A 21800-nucleotide genomic window follows, 5' to 3' on the forward strand; every position below is an offset into this window, starting at 1 on the left:
AGGAAATTAAAGATGGCCGCCTCGAATAGAATTTGGCCTGATAGCATCCAGAAGGCCTCTTTCTATTTCGTTGAAATAGCGAGTTTGCTGGGTAATACACGGAATGGGCGTGGAGGACCTCGCGTACACGAAAACAGCTCCTCTTTAAAAAGGGACCCGAGGGGAGTTACCCGTATCGGCGGAGGACAGACGAGGGGCAAGAGGATAGAGTGCCTCTTTGGAGTAGTAAGCGCTTGATTTTTATACGGGAGTGTGAATAATTCACTCAGAGCGTGAATGCTCTTTAGCCACGTAGTTGGGTGTAAGGATGCCTCGAGTGGAGAGACTGTGTGTATGTGAGTAAACTTCTGGCATCGCGACCATCGGGCAGACGCGTTGCGAATTTTACCATTACACGGAATGCCATAGTGGGTGGTGGTCAAGGAATTAAAGCAATGAAGGTTTTTTGGCTAGGGGATTGATTCCAACGCAAGTGTCGATGTGCCATACAAACGAGTCTTTTTATGTCATTGACCATTCCTCATACAGAGTGTGACGACAAGAGCACCTTCCCCCGCTGTCCCGGGTTTAGAGCACTTTCTCGTAAACTCTTGTGAGTATTATTTTCTTGAGTGTAAAGAGGGGCACATGTAGTGGCGATAGAGACTATTAACACGTGGTATGACACAGAAATCACACTGAACAGGTCACGTGTTTACCGATAGGTTGGTTATTTTATTCGGATCACTGTCTGTATATACACGCACAGAGGTAACTTAGAAACCTGGTCACCTTTTGTAAGGGTGTCGGTGGCTAGTGGTTCCCTCGCATTGGGGCACCGGGTGTGCTGGAAGATAGGCTGCTTTTAGAGAACATGGTTCACATTAAAAGGATGCGTGGGATACTCAATGATGATTTTGCGTAATTGGAAGAAGGGGCTGAGTGGGAATGATCATCCACTGCTTTCCTCTTCTCTTGTTATAGATATGTCCATCCTCCTGGAAATTCCAAAAGAGTGAAGCGGGGATACTGCCCCTAGTGAACAAGGTAATAAGTACCCGATAAGGGGTGCAGACCAGATCAAAGGGACCAACACCCTGATGAATGCCAGAGTGACCCGGCTGGGCACATAAATAGCTGGCAGAAACATGTTGGTTTTAGCAGGGGGATTGTAGGGTCGTTACCTGCCCCGGATACCCCATTTCCTTTATTTTAACCCTGCCAGAGGTTGACAAGAATAAAAGTGTGAGGGTCAACCCCTAGACAGTTTTAGATTTCTTTCTGCTTTTCTTTTGGTCCCTTTACTTTGAGAGACTATCTGTCGTCTTTTTCTCTCAGAAGCACAATTTTGTGTTTATTCTGACTGTTCTGTCTTTATACTTTACCCTCACCACCTGTTTTCATCATTCAATCTAAAAAATTGCGCTCCACCAAAGGTGTTGGTCTGCACCTTGGTGTATGATGCGGCCCAATGATGAAGCATGACACTCTCGGGTGTGTGAGGGCAGTATTATAAAATCTATTGATTTTCCCACTTTCAAGCATCCTAGACTGCTACACTTGCCTTTTTTCTGTTATATTATGTCTCTGTTGTGTGTGTACACAATGATGCCTAAGATAGTTGTTCCATAAATACTTTGATGATGTTACAACGTATATCATTTTATATGACTCCCTTTTATGGCTGAGTAGGGAATATTTCAGTCCAATTATGAAGGTTACCTTGGTTATGTGCTATCGTATGGTAAACGCTTTTCAATAATTTCAATAACGTTTTTTTCTATCGAGATCGCTAGGGAGGTTAGCGTTTTAGCCTCTTTCGCGGTTCTTTTACACTTCTGCAGCGCCATTTACGTGGTCTTCGTTACTTCGATAGGCCATGTGATGCGAAAATAAGGCAGGACGCCGATAACGCCTTTCCCGGCAAAACACTCACTATATATTCTCCCGCAATGGGGCCTCGGCTACTCCCAGGCCTGTTGGGACCAACTAGGTATCCTGTGGGTGGTTGATTCTTGCTAAGTGAGTACTACCTCGTTTTGTTTTTATGTCGGCTGACACTGCATGGTGATACATATGCTTGGAGGCTTTTTTAGAACTAAAACCTCTTTGTCCTCCGCCACAGATTTTGATTCAGAGTCCCGCCACCCACCAGAACCTAAGGAGTGGTGTTACTAGAATTTTAATGTAAGCCCTGTGTTCTCTATGATTTTAAATAACTAATATTCACTTTGTGGTGTATAGTCTGCCGTACCAACCAGTATTTACGATGTTGGTTGATTAGTCATGTTCTCTGATTACTATTACCGCCAGTGCTACTTATGCTGGTTTTGCAGGCTAATACACCTGTAATTTGGTAAAATCTTGTGATGGCATACAATTACATATGCTTATCTTCGGTTTGGTATTGACATGTAATAATTGGTTGTCAATTGGCACGTTTGTTATACTTTTAACAAATAGCTTTGCTTGCTATGGCCACCGTTTCATGAAAAGCTCGGGCCTGGGATTAATCACTTTAAGATTTCTGAATGCATGTATACAAGTACAACCGATGTTTTGCCAAAATTGCCTTTTGTTCTTGTTTTTTCAGACATTCTTGGCTTTTGAGAAATACTTGGAGGCTTCTACATAACCGTGAGTTGTTTCGGATGATTCCACCACAGGTCAGAGTAAGCCTTAGCGTGCTTATACCGCCGTGGATTAGCTGGTCCTCACGAAAGCTTCAAGTAATACGCCCAGAAGCTGAAACATGCTGACCAAATGTTCATTTTAGGTTGTATCTGGTCAATTAAAACCAGTTAGGAACATCCACTTCACCTATTTTTATTAGTGCCCTGTTTTCCGCCATTAAAAGTTTTTCTGGATAAAACAACTGTACTTTTTAATTCACTTTTTGCATTTATCACACTCTTTGAAGGCACACAAAAAACAACCTGCTCCCCTGTAATCAAGTGTTGTAGCACACCAGAGATGCAGTTGGCATCTCTGGTGGGAAACCTATGATGAAGCATGTCACCAACTAGGTTGGTGAGTGAGGGTTCTTTTACCTAATTAGAGTGACTTTCTCCACAAACTCTTCTTCTTGTTATGGATACACTCTTCTGTTGTTTGATATTGACTGTCTAGGGGGACTAAGCGTGGCTCCTATCACTTTGCCCTCTCTCTCTTGTTGTTTTGTTATAGACTAATAAAAGACATACGCCAAGGGAAAGCATCGTACTGTCGAAAGTACACCCACTCTATGGCAAACTAGTGAAGCACATGTCATGGGGAAATGCACTCTAGGCATAATAAGTGTCTGCTAACTAGAGTTTGTGAGCACTCTGTTGAGGGGAGGTGAACTGCTGCTTCGACATGCCCCTCCTTGAAATGAGAATAATTTATGCTTGATGATGTACAATATACTGACATTTGAAGAACTGGCACCGAGCACCACCTGTGGTTGCTTGTTATTGTTGCATAAAACGTTTTCTGTTATATGTCTAAGGCCAGGAAGACACATGTGGGAAGTTATCAGGATATATATATAATGCAAATTAAAGACATCATAATGGAGTAAGAAAAAAGACTGGATAAGTGACGGCTCACACCGAGAATAACCATTTTTTTCTGTGAACAAATATTTTGCAATTTCCTCGCCACTATATATGTACATCCTAACATAGAAATGTAAACATATGCTACTAAAGTAAAATGATGTACTTTGTCAAGCATTAGCCATAAAGTATTATTACGCTACTACTGTAAAATGATGTACCTTGTCAAGTATTATCCAAAATGTATTAAAATTAAAAAAGTATGTTTAAAACAAATATGGGGCAAAGGGGACAGTGATCACACATCTTTGTGAAAGCTAAAATGGTCTGGTGTAAGAGGTGGATGGAATGCTATTGTGTTGCTTGTGGGTTATGAAGATTAGATACATAAGCAGGAGCAAAGGGGGTTGTTGTTACTTTTGCATATATGTACTTATGAAAGGTAAACATGGCCTACACATTCTAATTTCAATACGTGCCCTTTGTGGGATACGCTTTGAAGAAAATAGCTTTTTGACACAGCTACCCCAAAATAAATATGCTTACCAAAAATCATAATGAGTAACGTGCAATATGGTCCTATATTGCCATCTTGAAGATCTGGTGACATGCGCAAATCCTATTTAAATCACCAGAAACCCTAGATGCAATATTGGACTATATTACATCATGCATTATACAAATAAAGATAGACAGATAGCTATAGAATTACTTAACATGCAACTATACTCACTGAAAATTAGGACTGGACGGTGCACCTGAGCCGAGTAAACGCTAGACGCTCATCCCAAAAACTAAAGCAACGATCTCTCTGGCATCATCATCCCAAGCTGCCAATCTGTAGCAGTGACCGACGTTTACTAATAATATGCTATTACAAGCTACTTACCGCGACATGAACACGCATTTATCTGTGTAAGCGCAGGCGCTAGCTACTTGTGCAACAAAACGGGCAATAAGTTGGCAAACGGGCCAGTGTATAGGGCAATGAGGGCATCTTCTTACATATGTAGCTGACGAGAGCCAGGTTTGTTTACTTCTACAACAGAAGTCTGGTGAGTTAACTGTTAGTCAGCGGGTGTGGAGGGGGGTCTGGTCAGTTACCTGTGCAGCTGAGACAGCTCCTCGCCGTCTCCTTCAGGCTCACTACCCGGGATCACCCCGATAATGGTGCTGCGCAGGGATGTACCTTTCAGCAAACGGTTTTGCACCAGCTGTAAATTCCGCGGTGTGTGTGCACTGGTTCGCATGGTGGAACCAGGCAGCAGTACACCTTCATGACTCAGCAGCAGGGGTAAACGGCTTGGAATCTGGATTGCAGTGCCGTTACCTGGGGCCATAATGAAGCCCTTTATAATGGTGGGAGTGAAAAGAGCCACGCAACTCCTGCAGCCCACCTAACAAGATCCTCAAGTACGGTGACCAACTGTCGGCTACTTTAAATGGACCATTTGTGAATTCTGATCGGTCCGTTGCCCACGGTTGATCTTTAACGCATGTCATACGATCAACCCTGTCGTACTTCCGGGTAGCGCAATACAGAATGCTGATTGGTTGTGGAGTCCGCACGTGTCCGTCCTCTTACAGTCGACGTTACCGCCCCTCTTGGAGGCAGCGTCACTTAGCCTTGTGGGGTGAGGTAGATTTGAATGGGCGGCGACTGCCTGCTTCTTTTCGGCAGTAGCAGACATGCTGGGCTGGTGCTGCTTGTAGTTAGTGCTGGATGAGAAGGCGGGGAGAAGAAAGTCGAGTGAAGGTGGAGAGGCGCAGAGAGAAGGGGAAAGGCGGTTTGTAGGCGTGCTTAGGCGTTTTATTCTGGAGAGGCTGGTCGGAGGTTGTTGTGGGTTTTTTCCGCATACACGTTTGCTTTTGTATGCCGTTCCTCTCAGCTGCCAAGTTATCGAGGTTCATGTAATGAGCTGGTTCATGTAATGAGCTGGTTCAGTCCCGTTTTCTCCATTGAATTGTAGTCCCGGTTTTATAATTGATTAAGACTATCAATTTATTTATTTTGAGTTGTATATAGCGCTGGCTATACCTGGAGGTATCAGAGGCGCTTTACATAAGGTTCCTCAAAGTTACATCCGTTACCAGTTACTACAAAAACATTTCAAGAGCGCAAAGACGAGATTAATGGAGTTTAAAAGGGAGAGGGGGTAGGGTCAAGGGGTAGACGGGAAATAGGATGAAGAGACGAGGGAGGAGAGTCTGCTCAAAGTCCGGCTGGGTAGTTGACGGCCGATGGAGAATTCCACAGCCCATCTCCTCTATAGCTATCGGGTAGCACCACCGGGCATCGGCCAAATAGCCAAGTCACAGCGAAAAAACATTTAGGAAGCATAGGGGACGAGAAAATGGGGCATAGAGGGGAAAGGGGGTAGGGTAAAAGGGTGGGAGGGAGAATGCGAAGGCGAGACGAAGGAAAGTCTGCCCAAAGTCCGGCTGGGTAGGTGACGGCCAAGGGGGCCATCTCCTCTATAGCTATCCGGTAGCTCCACCGGGCATTGGCCAAAAAACTAGGTCCAGCGCTTTAACGTAAGGAAACATCGTGTTACAAATTATAAAAAATAATCGCATTAATTACAGAGAGGTTACTAATTCAATACAGGAGTTATTAGCGACCATGAGAAACAAGATCCACAGAAAAGAGTACTGAACGGTAAACTAAAGCAGAGTTGTGAGAATGCGTAAGGGGGGGAAGGAGCCATAGCAGGGAGACGAAGAGGAACTGTGTCTAACGTCCGGCTGGGTAGGTGGCGGTCAAGGGGGAACCAGGGCCAATCTCCTCAATAGCTGTCAAGCAGCTCCACCGGGTATCAGCCAAGTTGCTCAAGCCTCAGTATAAATGTATGAATAACAGAATTCAAATAAAAAAGTTTGTCCGGGCCGGAGGACCTCGTCACGAAGGGACCTGATAAAGTTTGCAGGGCTTCGACGTAGGGTGACTAGATTTTCAGATCCAAAAAAACATTGGATTGCCGGAGATGCTGCAGTAGGACTAAATGTTGACACCGGCATTGGACGATGAATGACAACAATACAGCATCCATCAGCATAAAGGTACTACACTGCTACATCCAGTGGTCGAAGTGGGGGGAAAAAAAAGTAGGGTAACTGTGGGCGGAGCATCAGGGGGCGGGAATAATCAGAGGATTGGTTCAGTGTGCGGAGTCAGGTGTGGCTAGAAAGAGCAAAACATCCTAATTTTTAGTATGTTTGGCATTTCACTGACCAGTTACAGCTTATAATGTTATTTAATGCTATTAATAGAAACACGTTTATTTGAGGTTTAATACGTGTTATTGACATTAAAATACATTTACAATGTGTGATACGTTTTCAATCACAGAATGTCCCAAATATGCATATAAGTGGAATCATAAGCCATTTGTGTCTAAGCCATGTAATTTCTTTCATCAGCACTTTTACTCCCTTTTTCTAACCATTTCTGAACATAATATTTGGCTTTAGATTCTATGACAGGAGGCCCCACGAGTTTGGGAGCACTTTTGATTACATCATTCTGTGCTCCTCTGTCAATGCAAAATGGTATTCCTACGTTTTTTTACATGCTTCACGCAACATGTCATGAAGCCAGTGTTAGATGCCTCTCAGTTTCCCATTATTGTATCTAAACATAGCACTCTCAAATAACCCAGACCTGGTGGTTTTGCAGATGCTTTTAGCAGTCTCAGACAAATGAGATACAACTATTTTATTAGTAGTATGTGTAATTACTACTCTAGTTAGTTAGCAATGAGAATTGCAAATGCATCAATTCTGAAATTATGAGACTCAAATAGTGGTAGAGTAAGAAATAGGTAGTGGTCTTTGGATTATCTCAGTTATTTTCTCCCCTTCAGACTACTATCCTCTGCAATCACTATTAGACACCTTCGTCCTTTATCTCTCCACGAGCACTATAGGCATCTAGAAATACCACCCAACAGAGACTGCATGAGAGAAGTTGAAACATGAATGGCAAAATATCCTAGTTTGCAAATGTTTTCCACATAATTATATCTCTCCCATGTTTGCCACATAATGCACCATCTGCTGCATAATCTGATGGTTTTAACTAAAAACAAAATAGTCGCTCAAATGAATCAAAACAACATGACTTGTGTTGCTATGAAGTGGAGGGCCCTTTATAAAGGTTGACTGGTCACGTTCTCAATGCTGCACTTGTTTGTTAAACTGCTATTAATGGGGTGAAAGCTTTGCAGAGACTGTTAGTATGTGTAAAAATGTCAAAATAATAAAGTATCAGAAATTGTACAACATTACGCTGCAGCCTTTTTTGCTGCAGGATTTAGTCAACACTGCAACATTATTTTGTCTTCCATTGCCGCCTAATGGCAGTGGCCTCAAAGCATGCAGAACATGCTAAAAGTGCGTGTGCATGAAGCAGAGAGATCGTGAAGTTTGCAAATTTAAGGGCATATTTATGGGAATGGTGGCGTGGGGCAGCGCAGCAAGTTACTTGGATCACATGGAAAGGGCAGGAATGCACCGTATTTATCCAATATGGTGCATTCCTGTCCTTTTCCCCTGTGCTGATGCCATTTTGGCAGTCTAGCGCCAACGCAGGCACACTTGCACCATGGTGCAAGGATGCCTCTGTTGCATGCACGTTCCTGCACAAAAACAATCCTAAGAGGCTCTTTTCTCTTTCTATGTGTGCTGCACAGTTCTGCTGGTTTTGTTACTGGGGCTGATTTTGCAGCAGTGCTGCAAAACCAGTCCCCGTTTACAAAACCAGTCTCCCACTCAACACAACACCTCCTTTGCGCACAGTAAGGCAACGCAGCACTTTGCGCTGCGTTGTATTACTTCATATTTATGAAGCCATTCAAGACATGCAAAGTGGCTTTGCGTGTCCTTTAAAATATGACTTGGAGCTTTGCGTTGTGCATGCAAATCCTGCATTGCCAATCCCTGGTGAGTTGCATTAGTACTGCTGGAACAAAGCCAATGGAGGCACCAATGAGTGAGGCGGACTGGCCTCAAGGGCCCTATGACCTCAGTGATAAAGTCACTGCTGCTTGAGGGTGTGGTGCTTTTTAGGACTGCCTGCAAGACTGGAGGTAAACTTCAGTATGGATTGTGGTAGACAGGCCTTCAATGTGCTAAGATAACAGGGCTTCTAAGGTCTAGCTGGGTCTTCTAAGGTCTAGTATGGGAATGTGCTCCCTCAGGAGAGTGGTCTAGTGGACTAGTCATGAAGGCAGGACCAGGTTCCCCAGTTCCAAATTCGGTAGCACTGGCCATAGTGCCACATCCTATCCCCCCCCCAAACAGCCTTCTGCCCCACTGAGAGAAACTTGCACTGTCTTCAGCTACAAACCAATTCTGCCCCATTATAAACACCTGGATGTGACTCAATTCAAATTATGCACTGCCTGGAAAAAAACAAGCATTTGCAATGCAATCGGTCTCGCCTTTGGGAACCTATATGTATTTAGCCATGCAGCACATTAGCATGGGTGCTGAACATCTACTGTTCTTTAAAATGGAGGGAGAGTAATGAGATGAGAAAGTCTTAAGTACCATCACAAAGGGAGACGGCAGGAACCAGCAAGAGGAATAAACGAGCCAAGGGTGTCTGGTACTGGATTAAAGAGGCCTGGGGTAGTTTCAATTCTAGAGAGCCCTGGTATTCGGCTGCCAACATTTATTTAATAGGGCTTCCAAGCAGAGCTTTGGCACCGGTACTCATTATTTGACAAATTAAGCACTGACGCATCTGAAAAATACTTTTCCTTCGACGATGCACACAGCACTCATCCCACTGTGGCGCAGTGCTTTCCTATTCACATTCCACTCGCAGGCTCCTGCGCCCCACGTGTGGAAGTGCTTCGGGCTCGTGCTTTGACCAACTTGCTCCTTTAATGGAATGTAATGGAAGTGAAGTTTCTTGTGCGCTGCAGGGCTCGGGGTTTACTGCTCCGGTGTCCCGGTGGGAGAAACACCGAGCAGCGGAAGCACGAGACAGGAAACGCAGAAATTACCGGAGAGCATAGCTGCCAAGGTTTTAGATTGCTATGTGTGACATTTTCATAATTTCTGTGTAATTATGAGTGCCATTAGATCCACTATGAGTGACACCTTTCTATCCAGCAAAATCAACCAATAAAAGATGAGGGAAACATAAATATCAGAAATCTGATCCATTTGAGCAACGAGAAACTCTAAGATCTTAAAACTGCTGCAAATTCATAAGGTGGCCGAGTCATAATTACAACGAAATTATCAAAATATCATACATAGCAATCTGAAACCTTGGCAGATATGAAAGAGGGCGAGCATCACTTCACATAGCATTGAAGACCATGCTTATACTGCTGTTCTTGACACCGTGTCTTATTTGCATAAATATTTCATAAAAGTGATAGGAAGTATGTGTTTTATTCTATTGCTATTTTATTGCTTCTCTTGTACAATGCTGATCATATAATAAACTTGTGATTTTTGGTTGGCATAATGTATTGACTAATAAGAATAAAAAGGCAGAAGCAATGACAATTAGACAAAAATAAAAGAAAAGGAGCATGGTAAAATAAAACAAATCACTTTTACCAGGTGGTGTTTGTTGTACAAGACGAGGCCATGCAAAAAATTAATGTGATGGGAAAAGGTTTTTCACTTGGAGTGGGGTGGACTAAGTCGGTAAAGCTGTCACTGCAGGGGCCACCTTATTCATAAGCGAATGCTGTAAGCAGGGAAGTAAGACTTGTGAAGTAACTACTAATTTTAGCCTCAGATGTCATAACTAGGGAAGGGAAAAAAATAGCGGACAGATAGAAAGCAGGTCACATGGCTCCGCTAAGAATTAACACTAAAAGGAGCAAGGACTTGCGTTCATACTGCAGAACCACCTAACAGGGTGTGAGAGGTCCTAACACAGAGCCCAGCTGCCTCGGGGCCTATAGCGTACATTCATTAGAGTCAGCTGACTCGCAGACTCTGACTGGCGCAGTTAGCAGTGTCATGACAGCATGGTGCTGGGAAAGCTTCAGGAGAGGCTGGGAGATACACACAGCGGTCACAGCAGGCTGTATTATTTCAAAATGTAACACCAGTGAAGTGAGCAGTCCAGGGGTCTGGCGCACCACAGCTACATAATTCACTTACTTGAACGAGTCAATAAACTAAGAGAACTGCATGTACTCTGTAGCAAAGAGAAAGCTTTAAAGTCATTTTTAAAACCTACTCACTGCATGTTTGCCATGCTGTGGGTTTTAGAACAAGCTGCGCATGGTTCACCCTGCAGCAGAGCCTCTCTTCCTCCTGCCGAGTACATCTTCTTGCCCGCGCTCTAACCTGGGAAATGTCTGGGAGCTCCAAGAGATTGTCACATACAGGAGACTGGTCGGTCCAGGAGAGGTAGGGGACACGTTTGTACTCTGCAAGGAATGTTCGAGTACTTAAATCTCAGATTTTTTTCTTTAAATCCCAGATGTTTATTTTCCAGTGTAAAAAACACTTAAGCCACTCTTTTTAACAAATGGATAAAGCTTTCTTCTTGAAGCAATATCGTGATCGGAACAAGAGGACAATACTCCCTGGGGCGCACAATTGAAAATGTCTGAAATCAGTTCTTAAGTGTATTGGATTGCTGAATTTTACTTAGCCTACATGTATGGAAATAGAGAATTTTCATAATTTGCAGCGTACATCGAAATTATGTTTCTGAGATGTACAGTTTGATTGGCTTGAAAATTAATTGCTGCAAAATCATTTTGTTTGGAGCTCTGCTGCCCTATTGTGGGCTCTGTCGGCACTGACATTGGCGTGGCGAATGAGGGAAAGCTGGAGAGCATACATTTTCTTTCGTCTAATTGCCGAACCGCGGATATTGTCTCATCTACAGGGTAGGTTATATAATGTCATGACCCTAAAGCACTGCGTAAAACAGAGTAAAGTAATACCAACAAGAATTGGCAATGGAATAGGACTCGCATTTACGCGCGACCTATTGCATTGCATTGCAAATAGCAAAGCATGCGGGCAACGAGGCATGAGGGGGGCGACGGCAAGAAGGCATCGGACTGCAGGAGGGGGGCACAGGTTAGAAAGTAGTCTGTGCTATGAAGGGCCCAGTAGATGTAGAAGGACACAAATGACTGACATGGCTGTTATGGGTAGGGACTAACAAACTTAAAAACAATGAGAAGGCAGCATTTAGAACCTAAGCCAATGAAGAAGATGGGCCGAAGAGTGGGCGGAGCTTCCACAAAGCTTCCACACTATAGTGTAGTATGCATGCCTCACAAAGCGATGGCAGCGCATTCGCACTGCAACGCTAAGCGAGACCTAAGTAGAAGAAAGTAGCATGTGCTGTGAAGGGGCCAGTAGCCGAGGAAGGACAAAAATGACTGACATGGCTGTTATGGGGAGGGAGTAACAAGCTTAAAACCAATCGGAAGGCAGCATTTAGAACTTAAGCCAATGGCCGGAGAATGGGCGGAGCTTCCACAAAGCTTCCACACTATAGTGTATACTGCATGCCTCACTAAACGATGGCAGCCCATTCACGCTGCAACACTAGGCGAGACCTAATAACATCCTGGAAAAAGCAAACGCTCATAGGGAATGCAAGATTATGCAAAGCATGCGAAATATAAGCAGGAATGACCCGTTACCTGAACGCATTTACACTCATTGTTCAGAAATCAATGAGTATTTTTTGTCTCAAACTTTGAGGACATGAATACAAGGCTCCTCCTGTACACATGTGTGCCTTTGTTGCATTCCTGGACAGCAAGGAAGGGGTTAAGCAGGCCTCAGAAGAGAAAGGGACTATTCAGGAGAATCTGATCTGACTCACGGAAACCCACCAGGATTCCTCCCCATTCATATCAGCCAGCTACCTGCTCAAACATGGGCGTTATGTATTCAAGTGTCCTGCAAAGGATATCTTTTGAATGGTCCGGCTTGGCTAACTCTTCTTCTCACAAAAAACTTGAAAGAGATCTTGACAGTAAAAGGCAAAATTATATTTTCATTCGGGAAGTGAACAAAAAGCAGTAACCCACTGAGCTATGCACATAAATTATTGTTCTTTGATATGCATGGTACATGTTCTCTTCATCAGGCGTATTAACCTTCTGCACTACCTTAGGTGTATCAAAACAGCCATTAGACAAAACTCCATCACATCTCTCTCTTCAGGTACATTAATCACCAGAGTTATCTTGGCACTTTTATTGTTGCCCAGGACCTGCTTAATATACAAGGAACTTTGCAGTGTTTTTTTAAAACTCCTGCACTGCTACAAAACCTGACTCCAGTAACTAAACCGGCCCCCTACCCTTCCGGATGCCCTGGGAAACGTCTGGTGCTCGGTACAGCCAGTCCGTCCCAGTTACTGTAAAGCCTTTTTCAATGCACTATTGTAGATCCGTATGCTTATTTGATATTAAACAAAGGACATACAATTGATGGACAGAATGCAGAACAAATCAAAACATTCACCCCCAGTCAAGAGATCTGGGTTAAATCCATCATTCTTTTGCTCACCATACCACCCCAGTTTAGACCTGGCCATATGCAAATCAGTCTTGATCCTGTGCCTCATGGGAACAGTCCAGCCCGGACTGCCAAGCCAGGGCCTACCTGGACCGCAAACAAGCATCCTAGGACCGGTTTCGGAGTTTCATCCCTCTTCAGTCAGGATAGCTTGATTCCAGTGGCACAGTGAGCCCAGGACCCACGTCTGGGCATACCTGGCTTGGCAGTTCGGGCTGGACTGTTCCCATGAGGCACAGGGTCAAGACTGATTTGTATATGGCTGGGTTCAAACTGGAATGGCATGGTGAGCAAAAAACCCAGATCTCTGTACTCGGGTGAACGTATGACATTGTTCTGCATTCTATCCAACAACTTGTTTTTTTATTTGATATAAACGTCACGGATCACTGTTAGTGTAAGACACCGATTCTTTCTAAATATCCTTTGAATTGAGTTCCTGCATAAATGATACACATGAGCACTTTGGTACAAAGCTTCCTGCATGACTTATCTCCAAAAGAAGGCGTCTGGGTAGATCTCTGAGGTAAGCACATTAATGTTATTCCCAGTGGTGGCTGGTGAAGTTTGAGAGTGGTGGCGCTGGACTCTTCCTTTGGGGATTGGAGCATGTAGGGAGGCCTGTCGAGGGGCATGGCATGGCATTTTCTGGGCGGCCCGTCACCATTTTCTGTGCAAGTGTTATTTTAAAACATCTGATAAAATGATGCTTTTTCTAATGCACCACAGTTATGGCTGTCTTCTAGTGGCCACACAATACCTACCATAGTTTTAATGTTTTGGGTGGCATTAGGCCCCATGACATTCACAGCTAAAATGCATTCACCATAAGCAAGGGGACTACCTGTACCATAGAATCTGCACATTAGTGGCTGATTTACACAAAGTAAAACTAGAAAACGGATAAATCAGGGCTTACACAACCTAAATTGTGTGATCTTAGGCAAACATTTTATCTCACCAAAGCTCTTTTCATCATTTTCATGTATAAAAACACACTAAATCAAATATATGTGTTCAGAATGCCAGTTGTATTAAACCATTAGGGCTGACTTCAGGTCGAGTTCTGCAGTCTCTTTATAAAAACTACACAGAAATGCACAAATGGGTGAAAACCAAAGGCTTAACATAAAGAAAGTCTAATAGATACTCAATTACTGGCTGATTTGTAAGGTGAAACCAGAAAACGTTAATAAATCAGTGCTTCCTTACTTAAACTGTGTGATCAATGGCACATTTTCACCTTCAGAAAACAAAAACATCATGAACGTATGAAAGCCCTTTCAAATATGTGCATTCAGAAAACCAGCTATACAAAAATCATCATGCGTGCATATGAAAGTACTTTAAAATATGTGCGTGAAGGCCAGTATTACATAAATCATTACGGTTAATCAAAGCACTTTCAAATGGGTGCATGAATGCCAGTTGTGTACACAGACCATTAGCACTGCCTACGAGGTGAGTTCTAACAGTCGCATTATAAAAACTACAGTGAAATGCATAAAGAGGAAAAACTAAAGCACAAACAATTGCTAATCTAAAGTTTTCAGGGGCAGACGGAGTCGTAAAATGAAAACCTCTCACCTCGTGGTCCACTGGGTTGGGGGCTGCAGGGCACCATCTGGAGTCTCCAGACACCATCCTGAGTCACACACAATTGTATTGCACATCAGCACCACCTTAGCTCCATGCTGCCTCGAGTCTCCTCCTAGCAGGTAGAGAGTAGTGCTGTGTAGTGTCATACATGTGTGTTATACCACCACTAATCATGGCCCTTACAAAATGCAGTGTGGTATCAGAGTCTCGAGTTTTTGACTTCCCACCAGCCTGCTGCCTTTACCCGTCCCTTTCCCAACTCTTCACAGGGTGGGACCACTCCCTGTGTGACGAGTTGAGAAAGGGTGAGGGTGACTGTGCTCTCAATTCCCTGAGTGACATGAAGCCCTAGCACTACGGATCCTCATTCTAAAACGCCCAGGTGTAATTTTTCCTGGACATCCTCAGGGGGTGGAGTCTGGCCCTCTATGCTATGTGTTTGCCGAGCTGATGGCCTCAGGGCTGAAAAATCATCAGCCCGACAAATAGTGTAAATGTTGGGTCCGCCCAGGCAAAAAGTGTCATTCAGCGTCATTAACGGTGGGTGAGTTGTAAATTGGCAGTGTGCTGCAGTCCCGGCTTCTGGCCCCAGAAAGAAAGAAAAAAGAATGCAGTGTGTAAATGAATGCACATTGCAGCGTGGAAACCCCAAAAATAAATTAACGACTTTGGTTATAATTTGGAGATAGTGATGGGGGTGAAAGTAAAGGAGGCGGAGCCCCGGCGCCATAGATGAGAAACCGCCACTGGTTATTCCTAAGGACCCTCACACAGGACCACATGCCTTTTTGACCTTCCTGTACATTTCCTGCCTATGCTTTACTATGCAAAAATCTTTTTGGCAGAGAAGCCATAATACTATCCCAATTTCTACCAGTCATCTCTCGTATGCAAAGGGACCAATCATTCACCAAACTAACCTGCAGTTTAGCTATTGATTCTGATTCTGGTTGGCGCTTGACATTTCTGTAGCAAAAAACTGAGAAGTATCGGCAATGGTTAATTTATCTTTATGCATTAAATAATATGAAGTTTCTAAATGTTTTGTGTATTTCACAGAAACAAACTATTTTTTAGAGGTCCCTATAAAATATGGGTTTAATCATCAATGAATTAATGACAGCCACAAACTACCAATCCAGCTTTCCCATTATTTAATTAGAACTTTGGAACATTAAATACATTTCTGCCATCTGTATGGTGCAGCTTCTTTGCCGCAGGCATATTACCCCGTGCATTACATTAGATGAGTCAAAACTCAAAACTGCCAACAAACAAATCTCCAATCTATCTCCAGCAAGAAGATAAACAATCAGAGATAACAGTCTTAACACTTTAATAGTTGCAGAATAACTACTGGGTTTAAAAGGAACTCTGCATTGAGTTATGTGTTTTAAAGAGATAATCATTTTGCTGCACAGTTCTGCTGGTTAGGTCGAGCCTGGAGCCAGCGTGCATGCGCTGCACTACGAGGCTTATTGTAGAGGAGTACGGAGTGGAAGCCCTGGCGTACAAGCTCCGCCTACTCTCTGCCCATATTTGCCATTGGCTTGTGTCATTGTCCTAAATGCCGGCTTCAGATTCGTCAATAGGCTTGTTAGTCCCTCCTTAGTACCGCCTCCTCTCCATTTGTCACCTCCCATGGCGACTGGCCCCTTTACTTCGGGTGTTACACGGTAGGTGTTATCTTAGACTGTGAGCATTTTTTTCGTTAATGAGATTCTCCTACTGCATGCAGGACTTGCTTTGCTGCATTCTTTCCCCTGCCCCGCCCGCCCTCCATTGTCCGTGCTTTTCAGCCCCTTCCCGTTGTCCGTACCTTTCACTCCCCCCTTCCTCCCATTGTTCGTGCGTTGGCCATGCATTTTACTATTCCCCTCCCTCCCTCCCGTTGTTTGTGCGTGTTATCTGTGCCTTTCACCCCCGCCCACCCTCCCTCCCGTGGTCCGTGCCTTTCACTCCCCCCCCCACCCCTGTTGTCAGTGCCTTTCACTCCCCCCCCCCCCCCCCCACCCCCGTTGTCCATGCCTTTCACTCCCCCAGCCCTCCCTCCCATTGTCCGTGCCTTTCACTCCCCCACCCACCCCCCTCCCTTTGTCCATGCCTTTCAATCCCACCCACCCTCCCCCATTGCCTATGATGCCTCCCCCTCCCGTTATCTGTAATGCCTCCCCCCTCACCCCACCCCCTCCTGTTGTCCGTGATGCCTCCCATTCGTAATGCAATAGGTCTGGCGTAAATGCAAGACCTATTGCATTACAAATGCTTGCGTTAAAGAGTTTGTGCCCTGTTTATACGTGGCAATGACCTGCTCATAGCAGCAGACACACAATCAGAGGGCTTTAAAGCGCCTTATATGGTCACCAGTTACTTTATTTAAGGGCATATTTATTTGTAACAAAAACCTTTGTTTACAGACTAGTTTGCATTATATAACACTGCAAAACAAAAAATTAATTGTGCTACCTCTGAAACCCATCATGTGAAAACGTTGATTCCTCATGCATCATGGGGCAGTCTGTCGAGCTTGGGACTTGGTTGATGGGCTCCTCTGATGTTTACATCCCCTATTTAACAAGAATTTGCATTGCAATAGGTCTCGCATTTGCAAGAGTTTGAGCGATTGCCATTGTAAATGACAATGCCTTTTATTTATGTGCTTTGAAAACCTGCCAGTGGTGCATAAACATGCACTTTGTACTTATGATTGTTGCTTACATGAAGCAAGGCTGGCAGTAACTGCACCTCTTTTACTGCCAGCCTTGCTTCTCCTAAGTACAAAGTGCGTGTTTACGCACTGCTTGCAGGTTTTCAAAACATATAAATCAAAGGCATTTTCATTTACAATGCCAATAGCTCAAACGTTCCCAAATGCTAGACCTATTGCATTGCAAATGCTGTTTTTGTAGTGTGCTAAAAAAAAAAACATCCTACACCCTCTACTCTTACATTGGAACCCATCAGGATTGTCACATACATTCTCTCACTTTGAAGTCAGAGAAAGAAAACTAAACACCAAGCTTCAGTTTGACATTTGACCTCTGTCTTTTTGAATGCACAGCAAATGAGACAAGATAAGAACAAGATTTAAAGGCCTGTTTATAGAAAGGGAGTTTGTGTAAGACAACAGTAAACAAGGTTTGGGCAACTGGAGGGACAAACTCAAGCTGGACATCCTAAAACAAATAATGCCAGGAAATAGAAAGCCAGAAAATGTAAGTTACAAACCACAAAGCCAATGGTTAGGAAGGACGGAATCAATTCCTATGTCAGCTTTCTGAATGTTCCCAAGATTTCTTTAGCTGCACTGTCTGGTAAGCTTTAACCTAAAAATTATTACCTTAAAAAAATGAGCTGGGGAGGGAGAAAGACATTAAGAAGGAGGAAACCAAGCTCAGCTTACCAATAACAGGTAAGCAAATGAGTCGCATTGGTAAGCAGTGGGTGGTCTCTAAGCCCACTTACAGGAAACAGAAGGTCTGGAGGAGGTGAGACCTAAAATCGGCATGGTGGGGAAGAGATGGAAATATGGAAAAGTGAACTGTGTGAAAGGCAGAGGAGAAGGGAAGTAAGGCTGGAGAAATAAAAATAAATGGAGAAGGGAGAAGCGAGAACTGCAAAAAATAAACAAACGAAAAGATGAAATGAGCATTCGAAAAAAAGGGAAGACTTCAAAAGAGAAACTGGCTGACCAGGGATAGAGAAAGAATGTTTGTAACGCTTAAGTTGCATAGATGCAGCACTTTACACCCGTTCGATGCGCACACACAACACTTAACACACTCATAGTAACTTACTCCCTTTCGCCGCTTCTTGTGTTTAGAGACTGCACAGAGGTCCCTCAACGGTCTGAGTGTTAGGTAGCATGCTTTAATGAACACTGTCTACTCCTGTGCCCTGGCCACCCGTCCTTCGCCTGCAGCTGGCCTCTGCGTGGCACCGCCTCCTCGCTGGCCATATTTCGCATCTCCTCAGAGAGCCATCCCTCAAACAGATGCCTTGGGACCCTGAGCCAGCTTCCTCTGCTGAGCTTGCCAGAGCTTAATGAACAAGGCGCGCGGCCGCTAATGTTAAAATGTGATGTGCTGACACTGCAAAAGTAAAATCGCGCACTGTGATGAAACATTAAGCGTGGCGACTGGAGATCACAATCACAAAATAATAGAGTAATATCAGTGGAGTTGTCGGAGGTGTTGCGTGATATGGCTGTGGCGGGGGATGTCGAGGACCAGTCTGGCAGCGCCGTTGTGGACGTTCTGTAGTTTCTTGAGCTGTTTCTGGGTGACGCCGGCATAGAGTGCGTTGCCATAGTAGAGTCTGCTGGTGACGAGTGCGTGGGTGACTGTCCTGGATTCTGTGGGGATCCATCTGAAAGTCTTTCAGAGCACATGGAAGCAGGCTGAGGAAACTGCGTTAATTTTGCAGTTCATTGTGAGTGAGTAGTCCAGTATGATGCCACGGTTGCGTGCTTGGTCTGTCAGGATGGGGGGAGATCCCAGAGCATCTGGCCACCAGGAGTCTTCCCAAGATGGAAAGGGGGGATCCCATGAAGGGTACTTTGGTCTTTTCCAAGTTGAGCTTGAGGCAGTGTCTTTCATCCAGGTAGCAACAGCCTCCATTCAATGCTGGAAGTTAGTTCTGGCAGTTATGGGTTTATTGGTGAGGGAGAGGATCAGCTGGGTGTCAGTGGCATAGGAGACCATGTTGAGTCCATGGTTTCTGACAATGACTGCGAGGAGGGCCATGTTGATGGGGGGGCTCAGGGAGGAACCCTGGGGTACTCCACAGCTGATCTCCATGGGTTCTGGGAGGAACAGTGGTAGTCTGACTTGCTGGGTCCGGCCGGTTAGGAAGGAGTGGATCTAGTTCAGAGCCTTGTCGCAGATGCCAGCGTCGTGGAGTCTGGTGGGTAGGGTGCGGTGGGAGACGGTGTTGAACGCTGCTGAGAGGTCTAGTAGGATGAGGGCTGCGGACTCGCCGCATTTGAGGAGGGAGCGGTTGTCTGTGGCAGCGAGGAGTGCAGTCTCTGTGCTGTGGTTGCTTCGGAAGCCAGATTGGGAGGTGTCCGCGACATGGTTCGCTCCAATGAACTCTGAGAGCTGGCCGTTGATGGCCTTCTCTATGACCTTGGCTGGGAAGAGGAGGAGGGAGATCGGCCTGAAGTTCTTGAGGTCTGTCGGGTCTGAGGATGGCCTCTTCAGCAGGGGGTTGATCTCGGCGTGTTTCCAGTTATTGGGGAAGGTGGCAGGTTTCATTGGAGCAGTTGATGGTGTGGCAATGCTGGTGGGCAATAGTGGCGGCTGCTTTATGGAAGATGTGGTACAGGCATGGGTCTGTTAGGGCACCTGAGTGGATGCTCTTCATGTTCTTGAGCGTGTCCTCTCTAGTGAGCGGGTCCAGCAGAGCATGGTCTGTTGAGGGGTGGCTTGGTTGTGTGCGAAAGTGGCGGGCATGGCAGTCAGGTCCAAGGTATTGAAGCTGTCATAGATCTTCCTGAACCTTGTGGTGGACAAAAGTGCCAAGTTTGTTGCAGAGGTCTTGGGAGGAGGGAACCTCTGTGGTCTCGCTGTTGGGCCTGGCGAACTCCTTGACGATGGTGAAGAGTTCTTTGCTGTTGTGTGCGTTGGCGTTGATTCTGTCTTGGAGGGCTGTTTTCTTAATGGTTTTCAGGAGGAGTTGGTGTGCGTTGACAGTAGATTTGAAGGTTGTGAGAGTTTCCGGGGTTTTGTTGATCCTCCATATCCTCGACTCTGCATCAGGACTCGTGGACGGAAGGGGTGAACCAGCTGGCCGCCTTGGAGTGTTGTTTGCTTGGTCTTCGCCTGAGGGGTGCTAGGGTGTTGGCGCATTTGGAGATCCATTGGTGGAGGTTGCATGCTGCTGTGTTAGTGTCCGTGGGCATTGGCGGAGTGGGTGTGCTGAGGGAGTTGACAAGAAGTTCTTCGGTGGCCTTGATCCAGCTGCGACTGAGGGGACTGGGGGGGTGATGGTGGTGGTGTACAGTGGGCATGTCAAAGGCGAGATGTACGCACTGCTGGTCGGTCCAGGAGAGTTCGGTGGTGTGGCTGCAGCTGATGTTTTCTCTGGCAGAGAAAACAGGTGTGTGGGTTGGTTTGGTGTCAAGCTGCTTGAGCCCAATATTGGCGAGGTTCTCGAGGAGGGAGGCAGTGTTCTGGTCACTGGGGTTGTCCAGGTGGAAGCTGAGGTCTCCAAGTAGGATGTAGTCTGTGGATGCGAGAGCCTGGGGAGCGATGAGGTCTATGATGGAAGGGTGATCGGGGACTTGTAGACGAGGGTGCCACGGAGAGTGGTGTTGGGGTTGGTCCGGATCTGGAAGTGGAGGTGTTCCATGGTCGTCGTTGGGTCGTTAGAGTGTGTGGTCAGTAGGAGCGTGCTTTTGTGGAAAATGGCGATGCCACCTCCTGGGCGGTCAGGGTGGTCCATGTGAAGGATCTTGTAGCCGTCGGGGATGGTGATGTCTGGTTGGGAGTGGGGGTTGGTCCAGGTTTCCATGAAGAAAGCGATGTCAGGAGAGGCGACGTCAAGGAGATCCTAGATTTCTGTGCCGTGTTTGTGGAGGGTCCGAATGTTGAGGAGGATGCAGTTGAGCTGGATGGCTTCGCCGCTGCCATTAAGAAGTGTTGCGGGGGGAGCTGGACAGCTGGGAGGTGGGAAACGCAGGAGCTGGAGAGGACGCTGAAGGGGGGCAGGGCCACGGGTGATCGCAGTGGCAACAAGGGAGAGTGCAGGAAAAACGGGAGAAATAAGAGAAAAAAGCGAGAAAGCAAGTGAAAAAGCAAAGGAAGAGGCTGAAAAGCATAAAAAACAGCGCAAGAGGGACAGAAACAGCAAAAAAAGAGACAGGAGGGCAGTCAAGCAGCAGAACAGTGACGCTCTACTACTGGACCACCAAGGATCAGGCACAGGCAAGAGGCTGCAGGTGGAGGAGGGCCTCAAACTACTGAACTCTAGGTCAGTGGCACCAGAAGCAGAAGATGGGGACCGCAGCAGCAGCTACCAGACGGTGCTGCGCTGTGGAAGGAACAAGTCCACTAAGGAAGTGGAGGAAGCCCCTTTTATCACATTACAGCAAAGACCTGGAACAGCTTCCCCACATTCCTCTGCACCATCACCACACTTCCGTAATTCCAA

General features: G+C 45.5%; 2 protein-coding genes across 2 annotated transcripts in view; one reads left to right on the plus strand and one right to left on the minus strand.

The window, feature by feature from the left end:
• LONP2 (lon peptidase 2, peroxisomal) overlaps nucleotides 1-5046 on the minus strand; it is an 860677-nt gene extending 855631 nt beyond the window's left edge. Inside the window, exon 1 of the mRNA XM_085638877.1 lies at nucleotides 4623-5046. Coding sequence (XP_085495003.1) covers nucleotides 4623-4858 — 236 coding nt within the window. The 5' untranslated portion in view covers nucleotides 4859-5046. The remainder of the gene's footprint in view (nucleotides 1-4622) is intronic.
• An 889-nt stretch (nucleotides 5047-5935) lies between these two features.
• The window catches only part of LOC146776281 (ATP-binding cassette sub-family C member 12-like), a 1395717-nt gene continuing 1379852 nt past the window's right edge, over nucleotides 5936-21800 (plus strand). Inside the window, exon 1 of the mRNA XM_085639684.1 lies at nucleotides 5936-6578. The gene's annotated coding sequence lies outside the window, so the exon portion shown is untranslated. The remainder of the gene's footprint in view (nucleotides 6579-21800) is intronic.

This window comes from Triturus cristatus, chromosome 12 (assembly GCF_964204655.1).
Source record: "Triturus cristatus chromosome 12, aTriCri1.1, whole genome shotgun sequence".
NCBI lineage: Eukaryota > Metazoa > Chordata > Amphibia > Caudata > Salamandridae > Triturus > Triturus cristatus.